General features: G+C 39.1%; 1 protein-coding gene across 1 annotated transcript in view; it reads left to right on the forward strand.

The window, feature by feature from the left end:
* agap1 (ArfGAP with GTPase domain, ankyrin repeat and PH domain 1) overlaps positions 1 to 25261 on the forward strand; it is a 126829-nt gene that overhangs the window by 57397 nt on the left and 44171 nt on the right. Inside the window, exons 9-12 of the mRNA XM_057337060.1 lie at positions 2704 to 2859; positions 4214 to 4306; positions 16714 to 16818; positions 21694 to 21859. Of these exons, the coding sequence (XP_057193043.1) occupies positions 2704 to 2859; positions 4214 to 4306; positions 16714 to 16818; positions 21694 to 21859 (520 nt within the window). The remainder of the gene's footprint in view (positions 1 to 2703; positions 2860 to 4213; positions 4307 to 16713; positions 16819 to 21693; positions 21860 to 25261) is intronic.

Consider the following 25261-nt stretch of genomic DNA (forward strand, 5'->3'; position numbering starts at 1 on the left):
AAAAAAAAAAAAAAAAAATTTATGCACTCACCAGTTTCTCACAGATAAAATTTTTTATGGATATGGGCAAACAGGACAAATATAACCAAACACATTCAGCAGAACGTCATTTCTTAAGTTACAGGCAAACTAACAGAAGCATGTTCACCCAGTGAACATTAATGAACTTTAAGAGTTCCTTTTAACTTCTGAGGGAAAACAGCCAGCAGCTCTTATCTCCGTGTGTGTCTGTTTTAAGGGATTTATGGTTTAAAGAATGAGCTGTTCTTCGTAAGCTTCCTCCACATGATGGGATCAATGTCGTTAGCCGCGAGATGACGGAGCGCTAGAACATCTCTCCGTGGGCCGGGCGCAGATTGCCACAGGGGCCGTCGGCCGATCGATAGGGAAAGAGGCGAGCGATTGACTAATACTGCCCTTTTCCTGGTGCGGGTAGAATGTCGGGGGAAAAGAGAAATGAACGGGGGATAATAATGCTGAAATAATGGGCCTCCTTGGTGCTAAGAGCGCCGCAAGTGGCGTCCCGTGGAGGAGAGTGATGGGCGAATTAGGGGGACCTGGGTTAGCGATTTCACACACACACTCTCATGAGGGATAATGAAGTGCTCCACTTCAACCATCTGACTAGAGGAGCAAAGTTGTGTTTTCTGAGTGCTGCTATCTCCCTAGTATTCGATGTTGCTCTTTTTGGTACAATACATTCCTCCTGTTCTTTTTTTGTATTAGATGTGTTCTTTGTTTGTCATTTCAGTGGCTCAGAAAATAGTTGCGACCCGGAAGAAACAGCAACTCTCAATCGGACCCTGTAAGTCCCTACCCAACTCACCGAGTCACTCTTCCGTCTGCGCAGCTCCTGTGTCTGCAGTGCATATTAGCCAGGTGAGTATCATGTTTAGTGGACAGACGCATTTAGCTGTACACAAGTACAGTATGTGCATAAAATATCCAAGTATGGTTGGCCGTAGTGTAATCTATACATTAATTCAATACACAGTCAATGTTAAAAACAATATTTTGATTTGGAATTTGATAGAAATGTTTTGTAGGATAAAAAATATATCATTTTACTTAAAGGGATAGTTCACCCACAAATGAAAATTCTGTCATTATTTACTCACCATCAGGTGTTCCAAACCTGTATAAATTTCTTTGTTCTGCTGAACACAAGGGAAGATATTTGGTAGAATGTCAGTAACCAAACAGACCCCGTCCCCCATTTACTGCCACAGTAGGGAAAATAAATACCGTGGGAGTCAATGGGGGTTGAGATCTGTTTGGTTACTGACAGTCTTTCAAATATCTTCCTTTGTGTTTAGCAGAGCATAGAAATGTATACAGGTTTGGAACAACCTGAGGGTGAGTAAATAATGACAACATTTTCATTTTGGGGTGAACTATCCCTTTAAACGCATATTTATAAAACAAAATACAGAAAAACTGATGATTATTTTACATAACATCATTTTACATTAGTTCTGTCATGGCTCTGCTTCATTTAGTCATGTTTTTCTTGGTCCTGTAGCAGAGTCATGACAAAGCTTTTGGTTATGTGTGGAGAGAAACATATTATTGTCCTTTTGACAATAATATACGTTCTCTCCAGTGTCTCGTCATTGGCCCCGCTCCTCTCGTTTCCTTGTGATCTTTCCCTGAGTGTTTCATTAACCACACCTGCCCCATGTCGTTATCCCTCATTTGTGTTCCCCTATAAATACCCTCTTGTTTCTTTGTCTTGTGTTCGTGGATTACGTTGTGTATACGTTGTGTATGGTTTATGTGCCTTGTACCTTGTCCAGTGTTCCTGTTCCCAGCCTTGTCCTTGTTCCGTGAGTCTTGTGTTCTACCCTGTTGTGTTTTGATTTAAGACGTTTGGTCGTGTCCTTTAGTTTAGTTTTGCTATTCTTGTTTTCGTTTTGCCCCCACTTGGGAAGTCTTTTGTTTTATATATTTCTGAGTTCCGTTTTCCCCATTGAGGGTGTTTTGTTTCTGTTTCTGTTAATAAATAGTCTTGTTTTTGTTAACCCCTTCACTCCTGCCTGCATTTGGGTTCTCTCCTGCCACACACCCCTGACAAGTTGTCTCTTTGTTTTTCCCCGAGGCTGTATATGAATTACAGTTGACATTTTTAGTCAAACCAAAATCTAGCCTCAATGAAAATATGCAAACTGCATTTAATATTTTATTTTAATTAGCTCTTGAAACTGTAGCGCTATCACTCAATGTTTTGTTTCTTATCACCAGATAAGAAATGCTTATGACAGATGTCATTGCCTTGACCTTGCAGTTATAGGCCGCTGCCCATCATTTTTTTCACCCGTCATTTGCATAAGTTGAGCATTTCTCAACTTTATTGCATGTCCACCGTTTGCACCACTTTGCTGCGAATCTCACACAAGCTCCCATAGAGAATGAACTGGAAACGCCACTCGGTTCCACACGGTGAATACTAACCATATATGTTTTAGTTTCTTTTCAAAATCCCCCCTTCTCTTTCGTTCTCCTCAAACAGATTCATTTTTCCCCGCAGACAGTAATCCTCTTCCACGCGGCTCAATCCTCATTGATTTCTCATTAGCAGTGTACAAGTGCAGCCAAGCTTAGAGAGGATTAAAGAAGCTCACAGAAACTGAAGGCCTGTGGCGTTTCATTGTAATGCGAGATTATTCTCTTGCTATTGCATGTGATTCTGTGTGTGTGTTACAGACCAGTAATGGTGGAGGAAGTCTGAGCGATTACTCGTCCTCCGTACCCTCCACTCCCAGTACCAGTCAGAAGGAACTTCGTATCGATGTGCCCACATCCGCCAACACACCTACACCCGTCCGCAAACAGTCCAAACGACGTTCCAACCTCTTCACGGTCAGTCTGCCCTAACATCATTGACAAGACGACGTATCCGTTTGATTGACACACATTTGAACTCTTTCCATGCCAGTGTTTTTTTGCCCGTCAGTGCCAGCATTTTGTATCATTTGGGGAATTTTTATGGCCTCCAAAACACAAGTATCAAAAGAATGTTTTGATTGTGAACAAAATACTTTTTTTTTTGCCACATTTGAATGATAAGGTTCTATCTGCATTCCGAACAGTTTTGAGATATCGAGCTTTAAAGTTTTTGCATTCCATTTGACTTCCATTTGATAAAACCTTTTCTAAAAAGTCCCAAAATGTACACGGCATAAAGAAAAAACGTCACTTAGTTTTTATCCTGCAACAACTTGTTTATGTTATGTGAATAACTCATTCTGTCAGATAGAACCTAACAATTCCAAATTGACGATTAAATCTAGCTTCGTTCTTTTTTGATTAACACTTGAATATGAATAAGTTTCATGTAAAAAACGTTTGAAGAAAAAGTGGGAAAAAAAATGTGTCAAAGACTTCTAGATCAGTTTTAAAATGATGATCCTCTGCTTTTAAACAAAAACAAAAATTTTAGCTTCATTGGTTTTTATCAACACTTAAATATGGGTAAGCTTCTTTAAAAGAAGCAGCAAACAGAACAAAAATGCTGAGAAAGTTGCGCTTTTATTTTTATAACAATGATTCACTTGTTTTTGGATCATACATGCTGTATTCTTTTGAAAGATGCTTGACATTGTGTCCTTACCGGACGCGATCGGCACGACATGACAACCACGACAGTTGTGTCGCGCCGCATCCAGTGTGGACAAAATGTAAAATGATAACGAGTTCTATTGTCGTGTCACGCTGCGTCCGGTTTAGACACGGCGTGACAGCGCCCCCTACCATATAATGTTGAAAATATGGAAAATGATGTCAATGGCGGGGAAATAGTTAATGTATTTATTTTAATAGTTGAACAAAGTGTTGTATTATAATATAGAATGTGTAGTAATACATACCGTAATACTACAAATGTGTGTTTAGATTAATATTACAAATTGAATACTTCATACTTGCATGACTTCTTTGTAATGCTGTAATGATTCTAGTTCAAATGGAATGTTGCTACAGTGGGTCTTTGAGAGTTCAACTATTCTTGCGCTATGCTCCTTAGTATTGTATATCCTCTTGGCTTCAAGAAGTTGTGGGAGTGAGGTCACGTCAAGGTCAAGTTCACCCTTACCACACCCCCTTGACTTTTTGAAGTTGTATGTGTGCCCCGTACTCCAAACTGCATCTAGTCTGAAGTCGGGCTCAATTAGCAGCTCGCTTGCCTTTGACTAAAAGGATCTCTTATCCCCCACAGTCTCGGAAGGCGAGCGAACCAGACAGGGAGAAGAAAGGGATGGACGGTCGCGCAGACAGCATTGGAAGTGGCCGCGCTATCCCAATTAAACAGGTAGGGTCTGGCCGGCCGTCTGGGCCGTTCTAATTGGAGTCCAGCAGCGGCGTATTGTGGACGGAGGGGCGTGAGATCAGGACTCAGCCTCACGCCAAGCCCGTTTGATGCCGTCTCCTTGATTAACAGTGAAAGCACGCACTTGACATCAATTAGAGCCCGGCTCTCCCGCGTACTGAAATGAGATCATTAGGATAAGAAGTGGGAAGGGATCTCTCCCTCTGCCCCCCATCTCGCACTTCCACCTTCTCAAAAGCGATAATAGAAATAAAGCAAGAGAACCCTAATGAAGTGCGGTCTGCGCCAATCTGCTTATGGGCCCATCTTTCCCATCCCCCAATACCCCAAAAACGCTTTGATCGGGTCATCGGTAGTAGACGGGGGTCATCTTCACATCACGTTCTAGTTCTTCGACCCCCACCCCCTGCGCTGTGGGAGAGATTGTTTGACTTGGCCTTAATTTGTCACAAACAAGAGTGTGGTGAGGGAGATCCAGCTAGCGGAAGGGAGGGGGGCGAGTTCTCTGCGTATGGCAGCTGGAGTGTAAGAATCAGGTAATTAGCGGCACTAATCGTGCCCTCTGATGTCAGCGCCGTGGCCTTGTTTGTAATTTTATAATGAACAAATTGCATCTCTGATTAAAGCTGCCTTTAAATGAGATCTGTGTTTATTAGCGTGCCACAGCGGAGCGGCGCTTCCGTCGGCCGCCGTACCGCACGGCTCGGGAATGTGTTCACAAGGCTGCTGAGTTTCTTGTAGGAAAAAGTGTGCACTGATTGGCCCGTCTTTTCTAGATTAAGAGATTCAGGAAGCCACATTTCTGGCATTATAATACTGAAATTATGCCAAACCCAAAGTCAAGAACAGAGATTTAGTTGAAAGTGTAAGCTATGGACATTCCCTATCAATCCAGGAACAGATTACAAAAGTAGAACAAAGTTTATGTAGAAATTTACGTCAACTAAATATTTTGTTTATCTGTTTAGAAGTATTACCAAGGATGGGTTGTAGGGGTGATGTGATATGATACACTATTGTGTCACAATATTTAAAATCATATAAAATGTGAAATTCAAATAACAGACTTATTTCCAAAACATAAACATTTTTCCCGAAACATTTGTTAATGTTAAAGAACTAACAACATTTAAGGTTTAATTGAACCTTCTGTACATCTGTATGTGAACAGACATGTTACTGAAAAACGAAACTTAAGTTTCTGTAAAAACATAAGATTAAGAAATGAAACCGTAGGAGAGAACTTCTTAAAGAAATAAAACCACACACATAAAAACGATTTATATGTTGACGCGGGTCAACCAATAGAATTAAATAGATATCATATTGTCAAACAACTGCCATATCTCAACCTAAGTTTTATTTATTGTGGGTTGTAATATTTGTTATTTTTCTTAACAAAATTGCTGTTTTCAAGCCTACCAGTCAGGCTCAACACAACTCGCACAGAAAAATAGTGTGTCATATTATTTATTATAAATAGTGACAAATCCAGTGTTTACACAAATATATGAATATGCCAATATATGGTTTCTCACATATTTGAGAACATGTGTCCTATGGTGTGACATGGCAAAATTTAGAAAGCAAACCGTTAATATTACATTATTTTATATTATTAAAATACATATTTAGCATGTAAAATAGCATGATAGAGATTTATCCTAATTATTCGTTTTTTTCTTTGCAGTCACATCATTGAACAAATTTGCATATTCGTTTGTCAACTACTCATATACAGATCTGTGTATTAAATTGATAGAATTTTTAAAGTGACAGTTCACCTGAAAATAAAAATTCTTTCATTTCCTCACTCTCATGTCATTCCAAACCTGAATGACTTTTTTTCTACTGCTGAGCATAAAATGATTTTTTTTGGTAACCAAACAACATTGGACTCCATTAACTTCCATTGTATGGACCACTGAGACATTTCTCAATAAATGTCTTTGTTTTCCAAGAGGGTGAACAAATGATGACGGAATGATTATATTTGGGTGAGCTATCCCCCCAAATGCAGTATCAATTGAGTTTTTATGGTTTTGCTAGCTAGATAATGTACTGGGACATGTTTGTCTCACATTTTTAAGAATCGGTGCTGTACAGCAGTGCACCTCTGAGCGGTACCTTTATGTGGAGGCACACCGGCAGCGAGCCCCGTCTTCTCCCCACCTCCTGCGGCTCTATTTGCATAAATCCTGTTAAAGTCAGTGGCGGTTAATGAAGAAGAAATGAGGCTGGCCCAGCTACAGCGGTGCAGAGAGCAGGGCATCACGCTAGTGGCAGATGGGAAGGCTGTGCCGTGGCAGGCAGCTGTGTGGGGAAGGCGAGAGCTGCACGCAGGTTTAACTATGATCAGTCTCTCCGTTCCGACTGCGCTGGGCTAATTTGTATGTGCCATGCCAGAAGCGATCAAGAGTGAGCGATAACGTCGATTCTCGTGAGAAGGATGGCTGCGTTTACCTAACACGTGTAACACGACAGTGTCGTATAACTCAAACTCATACATATTAGGAATGATTCCATATTACTGCAAAAAAGCGATGTAATTATTTGGAGGGGTCCTGGCACGGAAATGTTAACAACTTGACATGTTTTTATTTAAATGTTATGCGTATTAGCCTACAGTCTAGCGAGACATTAGCGATCGTGAACATGTTGCGCGGGGGTCTGGCACTGAGCCATAGCTCCGAAGCATCTCTCAGCCCCCTAACACTGCAGGTACATAAATGAGGGATTAATTTCCCTGGTGTCAGACAGCTTTCCCCACACACTTGCGCACACACTCTTGTGCCGATCGGTGCCCGGGTCTGTCATCTCATGAGAAGATCAATCAAGCAGCTCAATTCATCAGAGCTTTACTAGCTTCTGCAGTGCACAGTCGCTTGTTGGGGTCTAGTGTTTAGGGTGCACATGGTCCATTGTCAAGGGATAAAGGGATAGTTCACCCAAAAACAAAAATTCCGTCATCATTTATTCAACCTCATGTTGTTCCACACCTGTATGACTTACTTTCTTCTGTGGAACACAAAAGAAGATATTTTGAGTAATGTCTCTGTGGTTTTGTGTCCGTACAATGGAAGTCAATGAGGGCCAGTGTTGTTTGGTTACCAACATTCTTCAAAATATCTTCTTTTGTGTTTCTAAGATGAAAGAAGCTCAAACATGTTTGGAGATGCATGAGTAAGTGTTGAAGGTATTTTCATTTTAGGGTGAATGTCCCTTTAAGTAACAGGTAAACTCTTAAAGGGATAGTTCACCTAAAAATGAAAATTCTGCCATTTACAAACACTCAGGTTGTTCCAAATCTGTATAAATGTCTTTGTTCTGCTGAACACAAAGGAAGATATTTGGAAATTCCTCCTTTACTGCCATAGTAGGGAAAATCAATACTATAGGGGATGAGATCTGTTTGGTTACTGACATTCTTCCAAATATCTTCATTTGTGTTCAGCGAAAGAAAGACATTTATACAGATTTGGAACAACCTGAGGGTATGTAAATAATGACAGAATTTTCATTTTGGGTTGAACTATCCCTTTAATGCTAGCTGAAATATTAGTCAAATTAAACAAACGATTTAATAAAAGAATGTTCAGTTGTGTGTTATTTGTGGATGTTTACCAGAGACGCATTGTTGTTGTTCTGTTTGTGAGTCAAAATTACATCTCGAATGTAAAGTATAACAATGACAACACAACTTTGAACAAACACACGATGGGCAAATACCCAAAGCCGTCGACCAGAATCCCTCCATCAGATCAGTGGCTGCGGTGGCATTTCCCATCTAATTGGGCGTTACGTTCATGCGACGAGTGTTTCTCCAACAGTACAAAAGCGACCCGGGTGCGTCTGCTCGCAGACGATAATGCAGCCGAGCATTTTGCACTCAGAGGCACGCGGCAGAGCTTCATTTAGGAATTGGATGTTAATTGATTTGATAATTCCCCGTGGTCTTTCCTCTTACGTGCTCGCGTCCGTCTCGATCTTCTTCCTCGCCTCTCACCGTCCGCGGCAGACTGCCGGGCACTAGAAATGCCTTTTGGTTAGTGTGTGTGTGTGAATGTTAGGGGAGAACCTAATAAATGAGATACGATAATAATTTAAGCTTCATAATCTTTCTGATATCACATTATTACAAATATAATTTTTTTACTGTTTTTATTGTGCGTTCACATCTAGAAAAGTGAAACTAACATCTAGAATGCAGCCAGCACTCTTAGTTGATGAGATATGTGAAATTCCAATCACTTTGGCACATATCTGAGTGTTTCAGATTCATCGCTCTGCTACTCCTTTAAGGTATGGCCGTGGTAAGCGAGTGACTCATACACGGATGAGTCCTAAACAAAATCGATTGCATTTATTCCTTTGAACACTGTGGTTTCACTTTCACATTTATCTTCTGAAATCCCACCAATGTATAAACGAATAAGACACAACAGGTATGTACTCTAGTGCATTCCCTGATGTGTTTCTTTTTGTATTTAAATATGTGTACATGTGCACGCTTAAGGTACTTTTATTCTATCTTAGACCCTGTCGTAGTTTATTTGCCATTCTCTGTGATCTCATTACGAAGGTTATTGTTCTGACACCTGCGCTGAAGGTTACGCCCTCGACGTGGCTCTCAGCTACAATAAAACCTTTGTAAAAATGCCTTCATTAGAACATGCTCCTCATTAAAACACGCAGACGGCTGGTGGACGCAATGAGGGTGGGGTGGGCTCGCACTCTCCAGCAATTAGACCGCTAAAGAGGTGCGTTTTCGCCTTTTTCTCCCCGCGAAAGGCTTCAAACTGGCAGCTCGGAGCCCGACGAGTGGGTGTGGTGAGGTCGGACGTGTCACCTGAATTGGCCGCGATAACTCTTAGCTCTGCCAATCACGGCCTCGGTTTTGACCCTTTACCTCTTGTTTTTAATTCGACTCACAGGGGTCACTGTTGTTTTGACATGTATTATGACTATATTATGCTGTTTATTTTGACTGATGGTCATGTTTTTAAATGTGATTTGCCGAACGGTGGGATTATGATGCTGAAACCTGTTGGAAACTTGGTCAAGTCTTTGTTTTAGTTTGATGGAGTTGCGTGTGGTTTTGTGTGGAAGCTAATGTCGGTGTAATGATCGCCAGCTTTGTTTACTCGACCCTACGTAGCCCAGAGTCTACCGACATCTGTTCCGCATACTTAATTAGCCGATTACAGCGAACGCGCACATCTTTGTTAACAATACGGCAAGCCGATTTGACACAAGGTTTGCTGCAAATTAATTTCGAGAAGTCTAGAAGTAGATATGCGAACATAACCAGCATATTTCGTTAATGAAGTTAAAGGGGTGGTTCACCCCAAAATGAAAAACCTGTCGTTGTTTACTAACCCTCAAGTTGTTACAAAACTGTATAATTTTCTTTGTTCTGCTAAACATGTTTTGTTTTAATGCTCTGGGGCACCTACTATGCTAGTCAATGGTTCCCCAGAGCATTTTTTAAAATATTTAATTTTTTGCGTTTAGCAGAACAAAGAAAATTATAGATTTTTTTGGTGAACTATCACTTTAATGCATGTTAAAATGAATGCGCTTTGTGACACTTTTCATACACTAATGTAGCTTCCGTTTAGGGAAAAATGTTCAAGCTTTGATTTCAAACCCAGTTTTTCTTTCTGTGGTTGACTTAACTGTCCACTTTTTTTTATCCTTTTCCCTTTTTAGCGGTGCGAAGCGAAACGTGTCGCACTTTTTGTTTCAGAGTGCATCGCACTCTTTAAATTTCCTTTTAAGAAATCCAACGCCACCGAAACGTCTCCCCTCATCATAAAGGGAAATTAGTATCACGCTTGTAATTGCATGTTCTGGTTGGCAGACGAGCAGCGAGCTGTGCGTGTTTGACGAAGTTCTGCCCCCTCAGAGCAAGGGTGCTTTGTAAGGAGTTAAATTGGATGGTTAATTCGGGTGTTATTTACCCTGTAATTCATTAGCTTGGCCCTGCCATTGGCAGCGGGCAGGCTGTAATTTCACGCTTCGCAATAAAAGATGTCTCATAATCTGCTTCATTTAGCACCGAAAGAATTTAATGAAATTAACTGCAGCCCTAATTAAGACGGTGAATATTAAAGACCTGCTATCAAGCCTTTAACGAGTGTGACACGATCCGCCTTCTATGGGATTGGAAAAATATCATTTCCCAGGGAAAGGTTGTCGATGCTCCAAGCCATTTTGGCCAAGATGGCATTTTTGTCATGCACACTAACCTCCCGCAAATTAGATTTTTTTTCTCCTGTTCCTGTATAATTTTAGTTGGAAAATAATGTATCCCAATACACAAACATCAATCTGGAATCCCTGTTTAGATTTGGCTAATCTCTTGTTGCTAGTATCCATTGGCTTCTATTGGTTTAAACTTTCAGGGGAGTGTCTAAGACGCTCATTAAATTCCTCAATGACCTTGACGTGTTATTGTTGAAAGCTGACAGCGCCACATGACCGTATCCTGTTTGTGGGGTCTATTTTCAGCAGAGTGGGACTTTTTAGCATTATTTAGCAATGAACAGAAGTGTACTGTAGCATTGAATGTCATGTCTTTATCATATACAGTATGTCTTAACATATTGAATTACATTTTAAACTTAATTTGGTTATCAATTAGTTACAACAGTGGTTCTCGAACTGGGGGCTGTGGCAAGATAGATTCAGGGGAGCCACAGTTTTGGTGGCATTTTATGAAATATAGAAATTTATCATACGTTTTGTTTAGAGGTGCACCGATTGCCCGGCCAAAGACCGGAATCGGCCGGTTTTCGCATGATCGGCCGGGACCAGTGACAAGGCCGGTCAGTCTCACGTCTTGCTGATTCCAAGCCGATCTTCTGTTGCCCGTGACGCTGGCAATAACGTCACAGCCATTGGTACACTCAAAGCCGCAAGGAAACATGTACGTGTCTTTCACGGCTTGTTTATACGCGCATGTGTGTCCACCGGACCGCGAGTCTCTGCTGACTGACACGCATCTCTCATATCCGCTGACTGCACACGCGTGCACATGCATCATGTACTGTACAGTTAAAAGGTGCACTGTAGTTCATCTCTCGTTGCTCCATCTACTTGTGGTGCGTATGCTAACAGTGATGCTAAAAAACTCTGACACATGCTAAACTCACGTTCAAGTCGTTCACTCTGTGTAAAACAAACATAAATTCCATTCAACCCGAGTGCTTGTCTTACGTTAAAACTATGGTAATTTCACTTAGGTAAAATGACATGCTTGTTTTTAAAATCCAAAATATAAAAGAAAATGAATAAATCCAGCTATATATGTGATTATCTGATTCAGTTCTTTACTAACACAAGAAATGTGATGATACGTTTAAATCTTTAGAGTAGAATTAATTTATGATTTTTAACTTGTCATTGAAGTTACAGCTAAAATGAACCCAACCCACTTCTTTTAATACTACAGACCCAAGATAAAGACAATTTATTTAACATTTCAGAAAATAAAGCAATGTTAGTTTAATGAACAGGAACAGACAAGAATAAAGTTAAAGTACTATTTTATTCATAGGCTTAATCTTTTACAACTTGTAGACTTTTGTGAGATGAGTACAAAAGAGAAAAGGGTCAATTAAGTGACATTTGTTTAGTTATATTTATTATATCTACTTCTTTTCAGTCACAGAGTTCTTCAATGTCAGAGTTGTTTAGGTGAGAGAAGATCCTGTAATTTAATGAAGCTTTGACAACTGCATTTAGGGAAATTTGGGGAAATTGTAATGTTGAATAATTTGTTTTATGAAAATAAAATCTGTTATTATGAAAAAATGCGCATTGAAGAAAAGTAAATACGGTTTTATATATACTGTCAATTATAGGTTGTGGATTGAAAATCGGAATCGCAGGATTCACTTGTAATAAAATCGGAAACCGGAATCGGCCAAGAAAATTGCAACCGGTGCATCTCTAGTTTTGTGTAATCAACCATCAAAAAAATAAGACCACCGACCAAAAGAATTGATGTTCCAGCGTTGTATAATTGATTAATTAAAATTCTAAGTTCAAGATTATAAATCTTTTTTGGGGGGCTACCTATATACAGTTACCTCAGATACCTCACGATCAGGCGAGTCATTTATTCTTACAAAAAAATTAAGATTTTATGAAAATATCTGAGAAATTTTATTATGAAATGTTTGAGAATCGTACTTGGCAACATTCATGCGAACTTCCTATCATTTATTTTAAGAACAATCTTATGTTTTGTCTTAAGAACAGTTTCGTTAATCCGGCCCCTGTTTGTTAACATTAGTTAACGTATTAGCTAATACGAACTAACAACGAACAAAATATTTGCACAGCATTTATTAATCTTTGTTATGTCTGTTAATACGAACACATTTTTTATCATGTTAGTTCATTTTGCATTTTCTAATTTTAACAGATTTTTGATTTTAGAAATGTATTAGTAAGTGTTGAAATGAAAGGAATCATGTCCCCAAAAATGAAAATTCTTTCATCATTTACTCACTTTCATTTTTCTGCAGAACACAAAATAAGATCTTTTGTAATCAAACAACATTGGCCCCCATTGACTTCCATTGCATCGACACAAAACCACCGAGACATTTCTTAAAATATCTTCTTTTGTGTTCCACAGAATAAAGAGTCAAATACAGGTTTTAAATGACAAGAGAGTAAATAAATGATGACAGAATGTGTATTTTTGGGCAAACTAAAATGAAAAAGTGCCGTATTAGTTTATTGTTGGTCCATGTTAACTAATGTAGGTAACTAATTCCCATTTCTAAGTTCTTGTTCCATTTATGTTTGTCAGGGTGTGAGTGTGTTCTAGGGATTTCCTGTCGTTAAATGATAAATGTCTTTTGGGGGGGGGGTGGCTGAGGGTGTCGTCTTGCTGCCTGCACCGGCCAGATCAGATGGCCGTAGCGATATAAGACCTCCAGATCTCCCACCGCGTCACTCACGCGGCTCCACTTCCCTCTCACGTGCGCACGCTTGTAGTCACTCACACTGACAGGGCCAGAGGTGAGCTTGTGTTAGGATGACACACTTAATTTAGCCCCCTTCTCCGTGGAGAGCCCAAGAACAATAAGGCCGGCGTGAGCAAACACCCAACTCTTTGTTAAGCGGCTGTCCGGCGCGGTTGTGCAGGAGACTGATCCTGTCCACCACGCTGACTCCCGTCCCCACCCGCACCGCGGTTCGCATTCATCCCGTGGTTAACCTCACCTTTTGTTCTGAAAGAAAAGAAGAAATGGGAAGAGCTGAATGAAATGGATAACGCACTGATAACAGTTCAGATTGGCCTCTTTTATTGGAAGAGAATGCCACAGATTAGAAGCTTTTGTTTGTTGGTGAAGTTTGTCTGGTTGTAATCTCTGCTCTGCCCCCAGGACGAACAAAAATGAGAAACAGCGATTCTTTGTCTGTTTTCGCTCCGTCTTAATTGGTATTCTTCATTTGGGGTGCTTCGTGTTGCTCTTTATTGGACAATTTAACAACTACTCCTATTGACGTTCCACTAAAGACCATAGGTGCCGCAGTTATCGGCTTTTAACCGCGTAGTGCTTGAGATGAGATTTATTTATTTCTCCCCGTGGGATTCAGGTTTGGGAGACCTTGCAGGTTGTCAGGCACGGGACGGTAAAATAGAGGCAAGTGGGGTGTCACCGATCTAAGCCTTAAATAATGACCGATTACTCGCATCAGAGAGGTGACGTGGCATTCAATTAGCCTCTCCTGCTGAATGATGGCTTGTCATTTTCCCAGCGGATGGACAAAATTAATAGGCCTACATACAAACCATGCTGAAAAAGGCGACACAGCTACCTAGTACAACATGGCAGGGGTGGCTGACAAGGGGATCCCAGCTGACTTCCAAGGGGACTCAAGATTAGACAAAATAGCATTTAAATGCATTTACATATAGATATTTTTATAATTTGGCCATTTTCATAATAAGTAAACACTTTTCCAGTTAATGTCAAGTTTTGAAATATTTTATTGGGTAGAATTTGAGTTGGGGGGGGGCTTTTGAATATTGTCGAATGCACTGGGGGGCCTTGGAGTCATAAAGGTTGAGAACCCCTGTTCAGGAGACCACAATAAAAATCATTCTTTCTTTCGTTCGTTTATCTGTTCTTTTTTCTTTTGTCTTGTACAAACATACACACTCTTAAAAAGGTGTCATTCTCAATTAATGAAGTAATGGATATTCACTTTATGTGACAGATTGGCCGCTAGCGGCAGCACCCATGTAAGGAAATTAAAAAGCTTGTCGACTTGTGTTTACCGCTCAGCAGGGGAGCCTGGTGTTATTTCACCCAGGAAGCGCTCTTTTATTTTGAGAGCAGGATCTGGGGTGTACAGATGTGTGGATGGACCCCACCCACATCCACAGCTCCAGCACCCGGGGCCATGCTGAAGTCAGAAGAGAAAAGAGTTCCATCATCCAATCTTAAATTAAAGGGATACCCCACCCAAAACTGAAAATTCGGTCATCATTTACGCACCCTTAAGTTGTTTCAAACCTGTATATATTTCTTGTTCTGATGAACACAAAGAAAGATATTTGGGAAAATGTTAGCAACTGACATTTCTGGGACATCATTGACTACCATAGTAGAAAAAAAATGTATCGTTTTTTTGTTCTGTTGAACACAAACTGAGATAGTTTGAAGAATTTAGGAAAGCAAACAGTTCTGGGGCACCTTTGACTACCATTTTATTTTTCCTACTATGGTAGTCAATGATGCCCCATAAATGTCAGTTGTTAACATTTATCCAAATATTTATATTTTTGTACAGCAGAACAAATTCAGACAGGTTTGGAACAACTTAGGGGTAATTGGTAACTCTTAGCAATTCGTGACAGAATTTTTGTTTTTAGTGGAGTATTCCTTTAAAAAAATTATTACAAGTATATAAATCAATATATGTTGTAGCCTAAAATATTCATCTTTATAGTATTTCACAGTTGAGTTAGTGTGAATTTTGCCATTTTGATTTGTTTGGCAACCGTGCCGGGTTTCACTTCCAGTCCTCTTGGTACATCATTACAACCCGTTTTATTTTTTTTCTCCAGACCGTGTTTAGATACTAATTACCGCATAATTATGCCAGTTTAACGATGTGTGACAGTGAGGGATCGTGTCATTTTTTGGTCAGAAATTCATAACAAGAGATAAACAAAAGAAAGCGTCAGAAAGTTGCTCTGGCGTTGCACGCTCCGGCACAGCCAGGGCAAGAAATCTATTAATATCCCTCCCGTCTGCGTGTTAATGTTTAACAAGTCCAGCGAAGTGACACGCTGCCGCAGCAGCGTAATTGCTAATCAGCGGACAGTTTTATTCTCTTCTTGCCTAATGAATTTGGCTGAAATGAGGTGTGGGCGGCCGGCCCTTAAACGGCCAGTCAGCCGCCACTGATGTGCGTAGGAGAGGAAGGGTTAGTGTTTGTGTCCGAGTGCTTATGCGCTTGCTGACACCGCAAGAGGGGAATTTGCTCGTGTAGATTGTGTTCTGTTTTTTTTTTCTTGATGTCCAAAATGTGTGCACATAAACAGTTCACTTGAGTCTAATGTGATTGTTTTGCTTGTCAAGGGTTTGTGATGTGGTGTGAACCGCTGTCCGACTTTAAAAATAGCCAGTTCGTAAAATTCTGTAAATATTTTAATGTATATAATATCTATGGTGCTTTCAAAGGCCCAGTGTATGAAATTAAGCGGCATCTAGAGGTGAGGTTGCGAATTGCAACCAAAGGCTCACTCCACCCCTCCCTTTTGAAGCAATATGGTGTCTGACACAGGACTAAGATGTCGTCATGTTTTTGCTTCTTTGGAGATAAAATGTAGACAACATGGTGAATTCCATGTGAGGGGAACGGTGGTGTATGTAGATAGAAATAGCTCATTCTAAGGTAATAAAAACATAAATCTTCATTATGTAAGGTCTTTATACACCTCTGAACACATAAGGGCGGTTTCCCGGACAAGGATTAACTTAAGCCAGGACTAGCCCTCAGTTAAATTAGGATAATTAAGTTGTTTTAAAAAACATACTTTACAAAAAAACATTACTGTGTGCATCTTGAGACAAAACAATCGCAGTGATATATTTTAAGATATGTCAGTGCAAGTTGTTTTCGATCAAGGCATCTCTTAAGTTAGTTTGAGACTAGGTCCGGAAAACCGCCCCATAGTTATTTATATTATATTGCATTTATGTCAATAGATCCTCCAAAAAAAAACCATACACATTGGACATTTAAAACATTGCTCTGTTTGTTTGAGAACTCCAACATTATATCATCCATTGGTGCGAGTTTGGAGTGAAACTGTATGTTTGTTAATCAATTTTGTGTTTTTTGCTTGTCAGGGCATGTTGCTGAAAAGAAGCGGCAAGTCGCTGAACAAAGAATGGAAGAAAAAATACGTCACACTTTGCGACAACGGAGTCCTCACCTATCATCCCAGTCTGCATGTGAGTACCAGCACACATCCACGCCTACTTTCAGCATTCACATTAAACGTGTTAAATACTCCCGTGTTCACTGTAACATCCAGCTTTTAATGTCCTTCGCCTTTTCACTGACATTTAACAAATTACTGTGTCCGCCTCAGTAAGCATGTGTCTCTGATACGCTCTTGTCCCTAATTACCAGCTCATTTGTTTGCACACGGCTGACGCTGTTGATGTGTAATATTACGGCATAATGGCTTGTCATAATCACCAGCTCAGACGACCTGTTTGCATACACACAAATGTAAATGGCCGTCCTTTATCGGTTGTTCTTTCTGTCTGGCTTTTTTGGAATGCAATTAGACCTTATTGCTAGCGCTAATCAATCCCAGAGTTATTCTACGAATGTCGCACAGGAGAGCATAGATTAGATAGATTCGATTTCTGAGATGAGTTTGATTACACAGTGTGACAAATTGTTGTTTCGCGCTACCTTTTTATAGTTCTTGTATAAATATTGGGGTAATTTTTATGTAGCATCAATGTTTTAGTGTATATTTAGCTCAAGTAAATTTTGAGCTTATATCATTAATTTTGATATATCGGTATATCGCAAATAAACAAAAACTGTACAAATATTTAAAAAAATATGTTTCTCCTGTAACTGTCAGAAAATTCTAGAAATTTCTCTAGCACAGGGAAGGTGGGATGAAGCGATGATGGTGACTACGTCTGGAATTTGGTTTGTGAGGACAGTATTAGTCATAAAAGACAAAAGCGATCAAATGTACACTTCTAAAGTTTTGGACGACTGGTTTTCAGCAACTGTTATGTTAAACTGTTGTTTTGAGCTCCGTGTTATGCCAGTAATTTCTGCGTACGAGTAATAATACCGAATACCGTTGGTTTTTTGTGAGTACCATTAATGGTAAAAAAAAACATTCAGCATGTTAAACTTTATAAAGAACCTGTAAAAATTAAAGCGAAACACAACTTTTTAAAAAATGTGTTACTTTGTGTTATTAAAACTCACACTGTGGCAAAATATAAAAACTTAAACTAAACTAAACTAAAATTATTTTATACATTTTAGCAGATTTCATAAATATTGATATGTATGAGTCATAGTTCTAGGCATAGGTATGAATTTAAGCAAAATTATCATTTTTGTCTAATGCTCTGAAAGAAAAAGTTTTTATTTGCATGGAGTTTCAGAAAACTGATATAGGACAAACTAGTCAAAATAACATTATTTTGAACGCTTCATATTAGGGGTGTAACGATACTTCATATTACGATATTTCGCGATGCAAAAATGTTACGATGCGCATCGTAGAGAGATGGGGATATTTTACGATATGTTTAATTCTATTCGTTCAGCGGTCAAGACGCTACCTACTCTGCACCAGCGCGTCACGTGTGCTTATCTCACATATGCGGTAGAGAGAGAAGCACAAGACACAATCTGTGTCTCCAAGTGGTTTACAAAGCGTCATATTTTCCCTCACAATCGCCGTTAAAACGCAGCAAACTTGAAGAGTGACTGCAGGCGAGTCACCACGAAACTCATTACAAAGGCAGCACAAACGTTTTTAAATGCCAATGTTAATTTATCCGCTAACGCGAGCTGCTGCATAACGTGATATGCAACATAAAGTAAGCCAAAAGAAACCAGCGCTGTTCCGATCAGAGAAGCGATGAAGTGAGTCGTACTGTATATTAAAAGATCGAATGACATGCTAAAAAACAAGTATGTGATTTGCATGATTGAAGAAATGTAATACAGTTTATGTAATGTGTCTTTTTGAAAGATTTTTCTTATTCATTACTGTCTCAAGCAAAGACAGCACAGCTTCAAAGAGACACGAGCCAATAGCGCTTGAGCGTGAGCTCTGTCAGTGCGTTTCATTGGTTGAGTGTACTGAATGAACACGCCCTTCACTAAACGAGTCAATTGAGTCAAAATGAGACTGAATGAACTCATGTCGTTCATGGTCTAATATTATCTGTGTTACAACATTGCATATCCAGTAGTTACTGAATTTTTCTGAAAAATAAAGGTAATGACCTGGTTTCATTTAATTCCACGTAAATTATGTCGAAACAGTTAAATCTTTGTATGGAACATTTAATTACACCAATTAAATGAGTTAATCCAGATAGATTTTAGTAGACTAATATAATGTAGATTTCATCGACTAAAAATAGACTAAAACTATGATAAATTGGGATGACTAAAACTAAATAGCATTTTAGTCAAAAGACTATGACTAAAACTAAATCAAAATTTGCTGTCAAAATTGACACTGATCTTCTGAATTCTAATTTCAGTTAAGCCTTAAAATGTTAAAATTCTTTATTAAGTTGTATGTTCAACAAAATAAGTTACTGAAATTGTTAATATTTTGAATTTCAGTTTCATTTTTGAATTTTGTTCAAAATATCGAGATGTGTATCGTATCGTGAACCCAGCTTCGAGATATGTACCGAATCGTGAGCTGAGTGTATCGTTACACCCCTACTTCATATTCATTTTTAAACAAAACAATACAGTTGTTTTTGCATGTATTTTAGAAACAGTTCCAAAATTTATATTTGACAGAATAACCCTGATTTTTAATTACAGCTTTCATGCGTCTTTGCATTCTCTCAGTCTTTCACATTGCCTTTGGGGGACTCATTCCTGAGGTTTGATTTTGTTGAAATTCAACAGACACTGGACTAAAAAGTGCCACTATACATGTAGAAATGGCGAATAAAAGCAAAACTGGAGTTGTCTGATGTTTTTTTTTCGAGATGTAGATATTACAAGGCAATCCTTTAAAAAACAAATACACACAAAATCAAAAATGTAATTAACATAAACTGTTGAAACTTGCACTCATTTATTGTCCAATTAACAGCTACATCTGGGTGAATTAGAGGAAGTGTTGCACCCCCCTCCTGTCTTTGGCTGTGAACAGGTTCCTCTCATCAGCAGGTGTCTGCTACACAGGCATCAATTAAAGTGTTTGTGGAGGCTAATAGGTTGAAACTCAATCAGGGCTCGTAATTGCTCAACTATGTGAAAAAGAAATCACATTAATGTAGCTGATTAAGTGGATTGCTATAGATGCCGCCTAATTAGTGAAAATAGTTGATCAGTGTTTACATGCGTTACAACCATTGCACAGCTTTATGTTAATGAGACATTGGTATAAATGTTCACATTTTTTTACTAAATAAAGGGCTGTTTTAGATTTTTTTTGTTTTTAATAGAAAAAACAAGTAGTTGATTACTCAAATTAAAAGTTAAGTGTGGTCGGAGCTGATTGCCTTGTGGTTAGTGCTCCGACATATGGTGCTGTTGCGCGCCGGGCGACCCGAGTTCGAGTCCGGCTCGTGGTCCTTTCCCGATCCCACCCCCCCCCTCTCACCCAGTTCGTTTCCTGTCCTCTCATTACTGTACTATAAATAAAAAGGCAAAAGACGCCAAAAATAAATCTTTAAAAAATGTTAAAAAAAAGGTAAGTGTAAAAATCATATATGCAATTAAATAAATTTACATAACTTATAAAATATACATTGTAAAATGTATTTGAAATTAATTACTTGGACGGAATAATGTTAATATGAACCAGAATAGGAATGAATTTAATGCGGTCACAACATAATGACCAAACGTACATTTGTTAAATACAGTTAAATTTACTACTGTTATAAAATGGTGTACCTATTATTCTAAAATATTACGGAAAAAAAACATGTAATCTGTCAGACTCTAATTTATTGAATAGTAGTGTATATTTCTTTTTGAGTAATAAACAATAACCTAGGGTTTCTTACAATTAAACAGCATGAATGAAAACAAGATTTAAAGAGTAGCAAAAACATTTCCACTCTTAAAGAGAAATTCATTCGAGAATTTAGATTAGGGTAATGCACATACGTATTTGCATATTTGTTACAACTTAATTTGGGGTCAGTTATTCGCTTGCTCTTGCACATCCTTAGTTTAGTATTACATTAGAGGCTGTAGTGTTGTGTCATTCAAAAGATTTATTTCTCACATTTTTAATAGACACCTGCCTCTCAAGTGCGCTGAAGTGGTCAAACTCTTCACATCTGAGGACTTAAACTCCCTCAACTAAATCCCTCAAGTGGTTTGCCATCCTTTATTTAAAATCAAGAGTTGCATATGGGCCAATCCCCTGAGTAAACGTTCTAGACGAGACACAATAACATACGCACTTCAATAGAGAAGATACACAGAATCTTTCGACTTAATGAGCGAGGGCAAAGCTTGGAGAGATCGAGCATTCCAGCCAGAACTACCGTACATCAGCTGAGTGCCAATCGTATAACACAAAGCCCTGAGATTGTGTGTATGCGCGGCGCGCCGAGCAATTTGAAGCGCGAGCAGAACGTGTCCATCCCTCACTAGAGGCCAACAAAAGGGCAATTCGAAGCCAAGAGCTTTCAACACGGTTTAACAAGCCACAGGAGAGCCCTTCAGGAGTGGCGGGCCAACAGCTTGCGGCTGGTAATTGCATCCCTATTAGCATGGAGTAACTTTCATCATCATCGCAAGCAAAACCACGCGCAAATCCGGACGACGCGCTCGGAATCCAAACACACGCTGCGATGGCATGCTGTGATCCGTGGAAAAGGATAAAGGGAGGCTCGGAGGAATATTTTACATGTGCCGTACATGGCATTAGCAGTTTTTTCCACATACAAAAGTGTACAGAGCGTACTTTGTGCCGTGAATACCAAATATATTCATATTGATCTCCTCACCTCCGGAGGGTGGGCAGAATGAACTGTGAGCTGACAACATGAATTTACTAGACACTTTTCATCCAGAGTTTTCAGTGCCGTTGCAGTAACCCTTTTGTCATTTTTTCTTAACTGTAGGATTACATGCAGAATGTTCACGGGAAGGAGATCGACCTGCTTCGGACTACAGTAAAGGTTCCAGGGAAGAGGCCCCCCAGGGCCATCTCTACATGTGCCGCCCCCAGTCCCAAAACCAACGGGCTCACCAAGGACATGAGCAACCTGCAACTTGGACAGACACCGGGTAATGTGATCAAATGTTGTTTTGCATTTATAAAAAGACCATTTAACTCTTAAATATATGTATGTATACGCCAAGACATGTTTTACGTTGAAGCATTTTACATTTACTTATTTGGCAGACGCTTTTATCCAAAGCAACTTGCATTGCATTATACTATACATTTGTTTCTGAGTAGGCTATGTGCAATCCCTGGGATCGAACCCATGACCTTGGCGTAGCTAGCACCATGCTCTAACCACTGAGCTACAGGAAAGCTTTGTTACAGGAATGTTTTGTTAAAGGTGAAGTGTGTCATTTCTGCATCACAAAAATGGAACTTCGAACATACTCCAGCTGCCATTGGTCAGACAAGTGAAGAGCTTTGCCCCGTTTTCCACCACTGTAGAGGCCATTTTAACTATTTTGGGCTGGTCATGATGGTCAAGCGAGACAAAGTTTTGACGTTTGCATTGTTCAAGGAAGCGATTATAATAAAAATGGTAGATTAATTCATCGATTAATCATTAATACCACAAAACACACATGGAGAGCAGCGCAGTCCACATAATAGACATTTCTGTGACGGTAAATGATGTACATTACCATTTTAAATTTCAGTTAGGTAGTCACCTAACTAATGTTTTTCACGATCTTAAATATCGTTTGATCTGACGGCATATGTCTGATTGTTTAAAATGAGTTATGAGTAAAAACATTGCCGTTTTTCTGCAGTCTGCTCGCATGATTATTCAATGAATTTGTGTTAATTAATCGGCCATCAATAATATTAACCGGTTAAATTATAACGATCGATTAATCGATCATTAACTAATTGTTAACATCCCTTGTGATTTAATAAAACAAAAAACGCCAGCATAATCGGCCGCAGAACTGAACGCTTTAATTAGTTACAGAAATAAACAATTATGTATTATTTAGTTATTTTTATACTCGCACTCAAAAGATCAACAGTTCTTAAGCCGCCCAAGGAGTGTTAAAGACCCTTCACATGCACACCCACAAGCACCAGGAGGGCCAAACTAATAGCATGAATATTCAGTGACCCATAATACATGTACTAATTATTGTCATGAATATTAATGCAATCAGAGCTCGTTCGCCAGTCAGCCAAGTCCGAAATGAGCACTAATGAGGGTGAGGGAGGGAGCTACAGAGGAGAAAAGAGATCATTCACTCAGCGGCGGAGCAGGGAAAGCTTTTGTGACGAGAAGAGCCGGGTCACCAACACGATCACACGCACCTCTGTCTTAACATCTCTTTCTGTGAGAGCTCCAATTACGCACGGATCCTTTGTAGCATATCTTCATACGCTGTGTGTGTGAACGTGAACGTGTGCGGACCCCTCTCTGCCCTCCCGCATCGAGCGTTTATTTTCCTCCAGTGCCCGTCGATGTAAAAATGTAGTTTATCAGGCCTCCCGTGAAGCGCGATCAGCTTTTGCCATTTACCCAAAGGTGCTGGCGCTTGATTTATCCGCTACAATGGAGATTAAATTGAGTCGTGACATTTCATTCAGTCGAGTTTGTAACGGGCCAGTGGAGGCCCGTGGGTACACCTTTATGCAACAACATATTAAAAACCAGAAAATATTTATTGAATGCTTGTTTTTTTTACAACGCCTAGATTATATTGTGGCTGTAGCTACTGCGAATGATGGTTGGTATGAAGATGTTAGCTTTATCTTTATTCGTTTTGATGCTATTGAACTCATTTTTCAATTATTGAAGTGGGATTGCTATGGTCAGAAGCCCAGTAGTGTTAATGTTGATTGTGTTTGAGCTGTTTGTGTTCATTATAGCAAATGTCTTCTGCAATTGTTAGTGCGATTACATATGACTTCCCATGATGTACACTTTAATCACATTCCTGTGGTGTAATGATGACTCATGACTTCTGATGACATTATTTATGCTTATTGATGAGAGCACATTGTATCATTTTGGTTATAGCAGAACTTTCCATCCACAGCCAGCTCAGCCAAGAAAAAATCTGAAACCCAAAATTTTGGATGCATCGAAAACCCCACAGAATCTGAAAATGACATTATTTTCAGGCTTTTTTACCTTTTTCCGGAAAAAAATGATAATCCTATTTTCGGCTGAAGTTTTGTTGTAGCTGAAATTTTGGTGCATCCCTAAAAAATTTGAAATATTAAAGGCACAATATGTAACTTTTTGCCATCTCAGTTTGAAACATAACATTACAGGTTACTTTACGTATTTGCCTTTACATACTATATGAAGAAGTAAGATGATGTCATACTGACATTTCCTCTGAAATTGGACAAATTCTGTATCATTATTTCTAAAAATGTACGTTTGTGGGTCAAAAAAGGATTTGTTTATACTTAATTGATAACTGATTTCTGCTCATTTTAACCCCAAAAGTTGCAAATCGCTGCCTAAAAGTTATTATATCATGGATAGTTCAATCATTTTACTTTGGTATGTAAGGCTTTACCTAATTTCTGGAGCTTTCAACCTTACCAGGTTTCACACTTACACCCACATAACAAAAAAAAAATATATATATATATGATGAGTTTGGTTCCAAAATGATATGTTTTTTTAATTGTGCATTCCAGTAATAAAAAAACGGAGTTATCTCATTTTGGAACCAAACTCTTCATATATATTAGGGCTGCAACTAACGATTATTTTGATAATCTATTAGTTGGTCGATTATTTTTTCGATTAATCGATTAATCGGATAAATGTAATTACATCTTTTGCTTATAATAAGTAATTCAGATATGGGAAAAGTATACACAACTGAACTCATTAGCCTTCTCCCAAAATGTTGTGAATGTCTCCATAATTAACACACCTGGTGAGTTGATTCATGTGTCATATTAGAAGCAACTGACAATAGTCTCTCCCAAATGTGGGAGCGAGGGGAGGGTCGGCCAAGGAAATCTTTTTTTTGTGCCATGAAAAGTGAGATATTTGTCATTCAAATGTAGTGAAGTACAGTAAAAAGTAAAAGCAATACTTAAGTATAAATACTCAAAAAGTGTACTTTTGTACTTAATGTACTTCGTTACCCACCTCTGAACTAAATAAACCCCCAAATCAGGGTATTTAGCCTATTATGTACTTTGCAAAGTGCAAACGCCACAAATTGGGTTTTACTAATATAATCTTTAATTTTGTCATTTAAAACACCTCTCCCCTTTAAACTTTAAAACTGCGCAGCTTGAAGAGATGCATGCAGAACACGTCGGACTTTAAAACTGTGCACCTCGCGCTGCACGGAGAGACGCATGCACCGAGAGACACGTCTGACTTTAAAACTGCGCAACATGTGCCGCACGGAGAGATACGTCTGACTTTAAAACTGCGCAACATGTGCCGCACGGAGAGATACGTCTGACTTTAAAACTGCGCAACATGTGCCGCACGG

This window comes from Triplophysa rosa, linkage group LG7, assembly GCF_024868665.1.
Source record: "Triplophysa rosa linkage group LG7, Trosa_1v2, whole genome shotgun sequence".
In the NCBI taxonomy this organism is placed as follows: Eukaryota; Metazoa; Chordata; class Actinopteri; order Cypriniformes; family Nemacheilidae; genus Triplophysa; species Triplophysa rosa.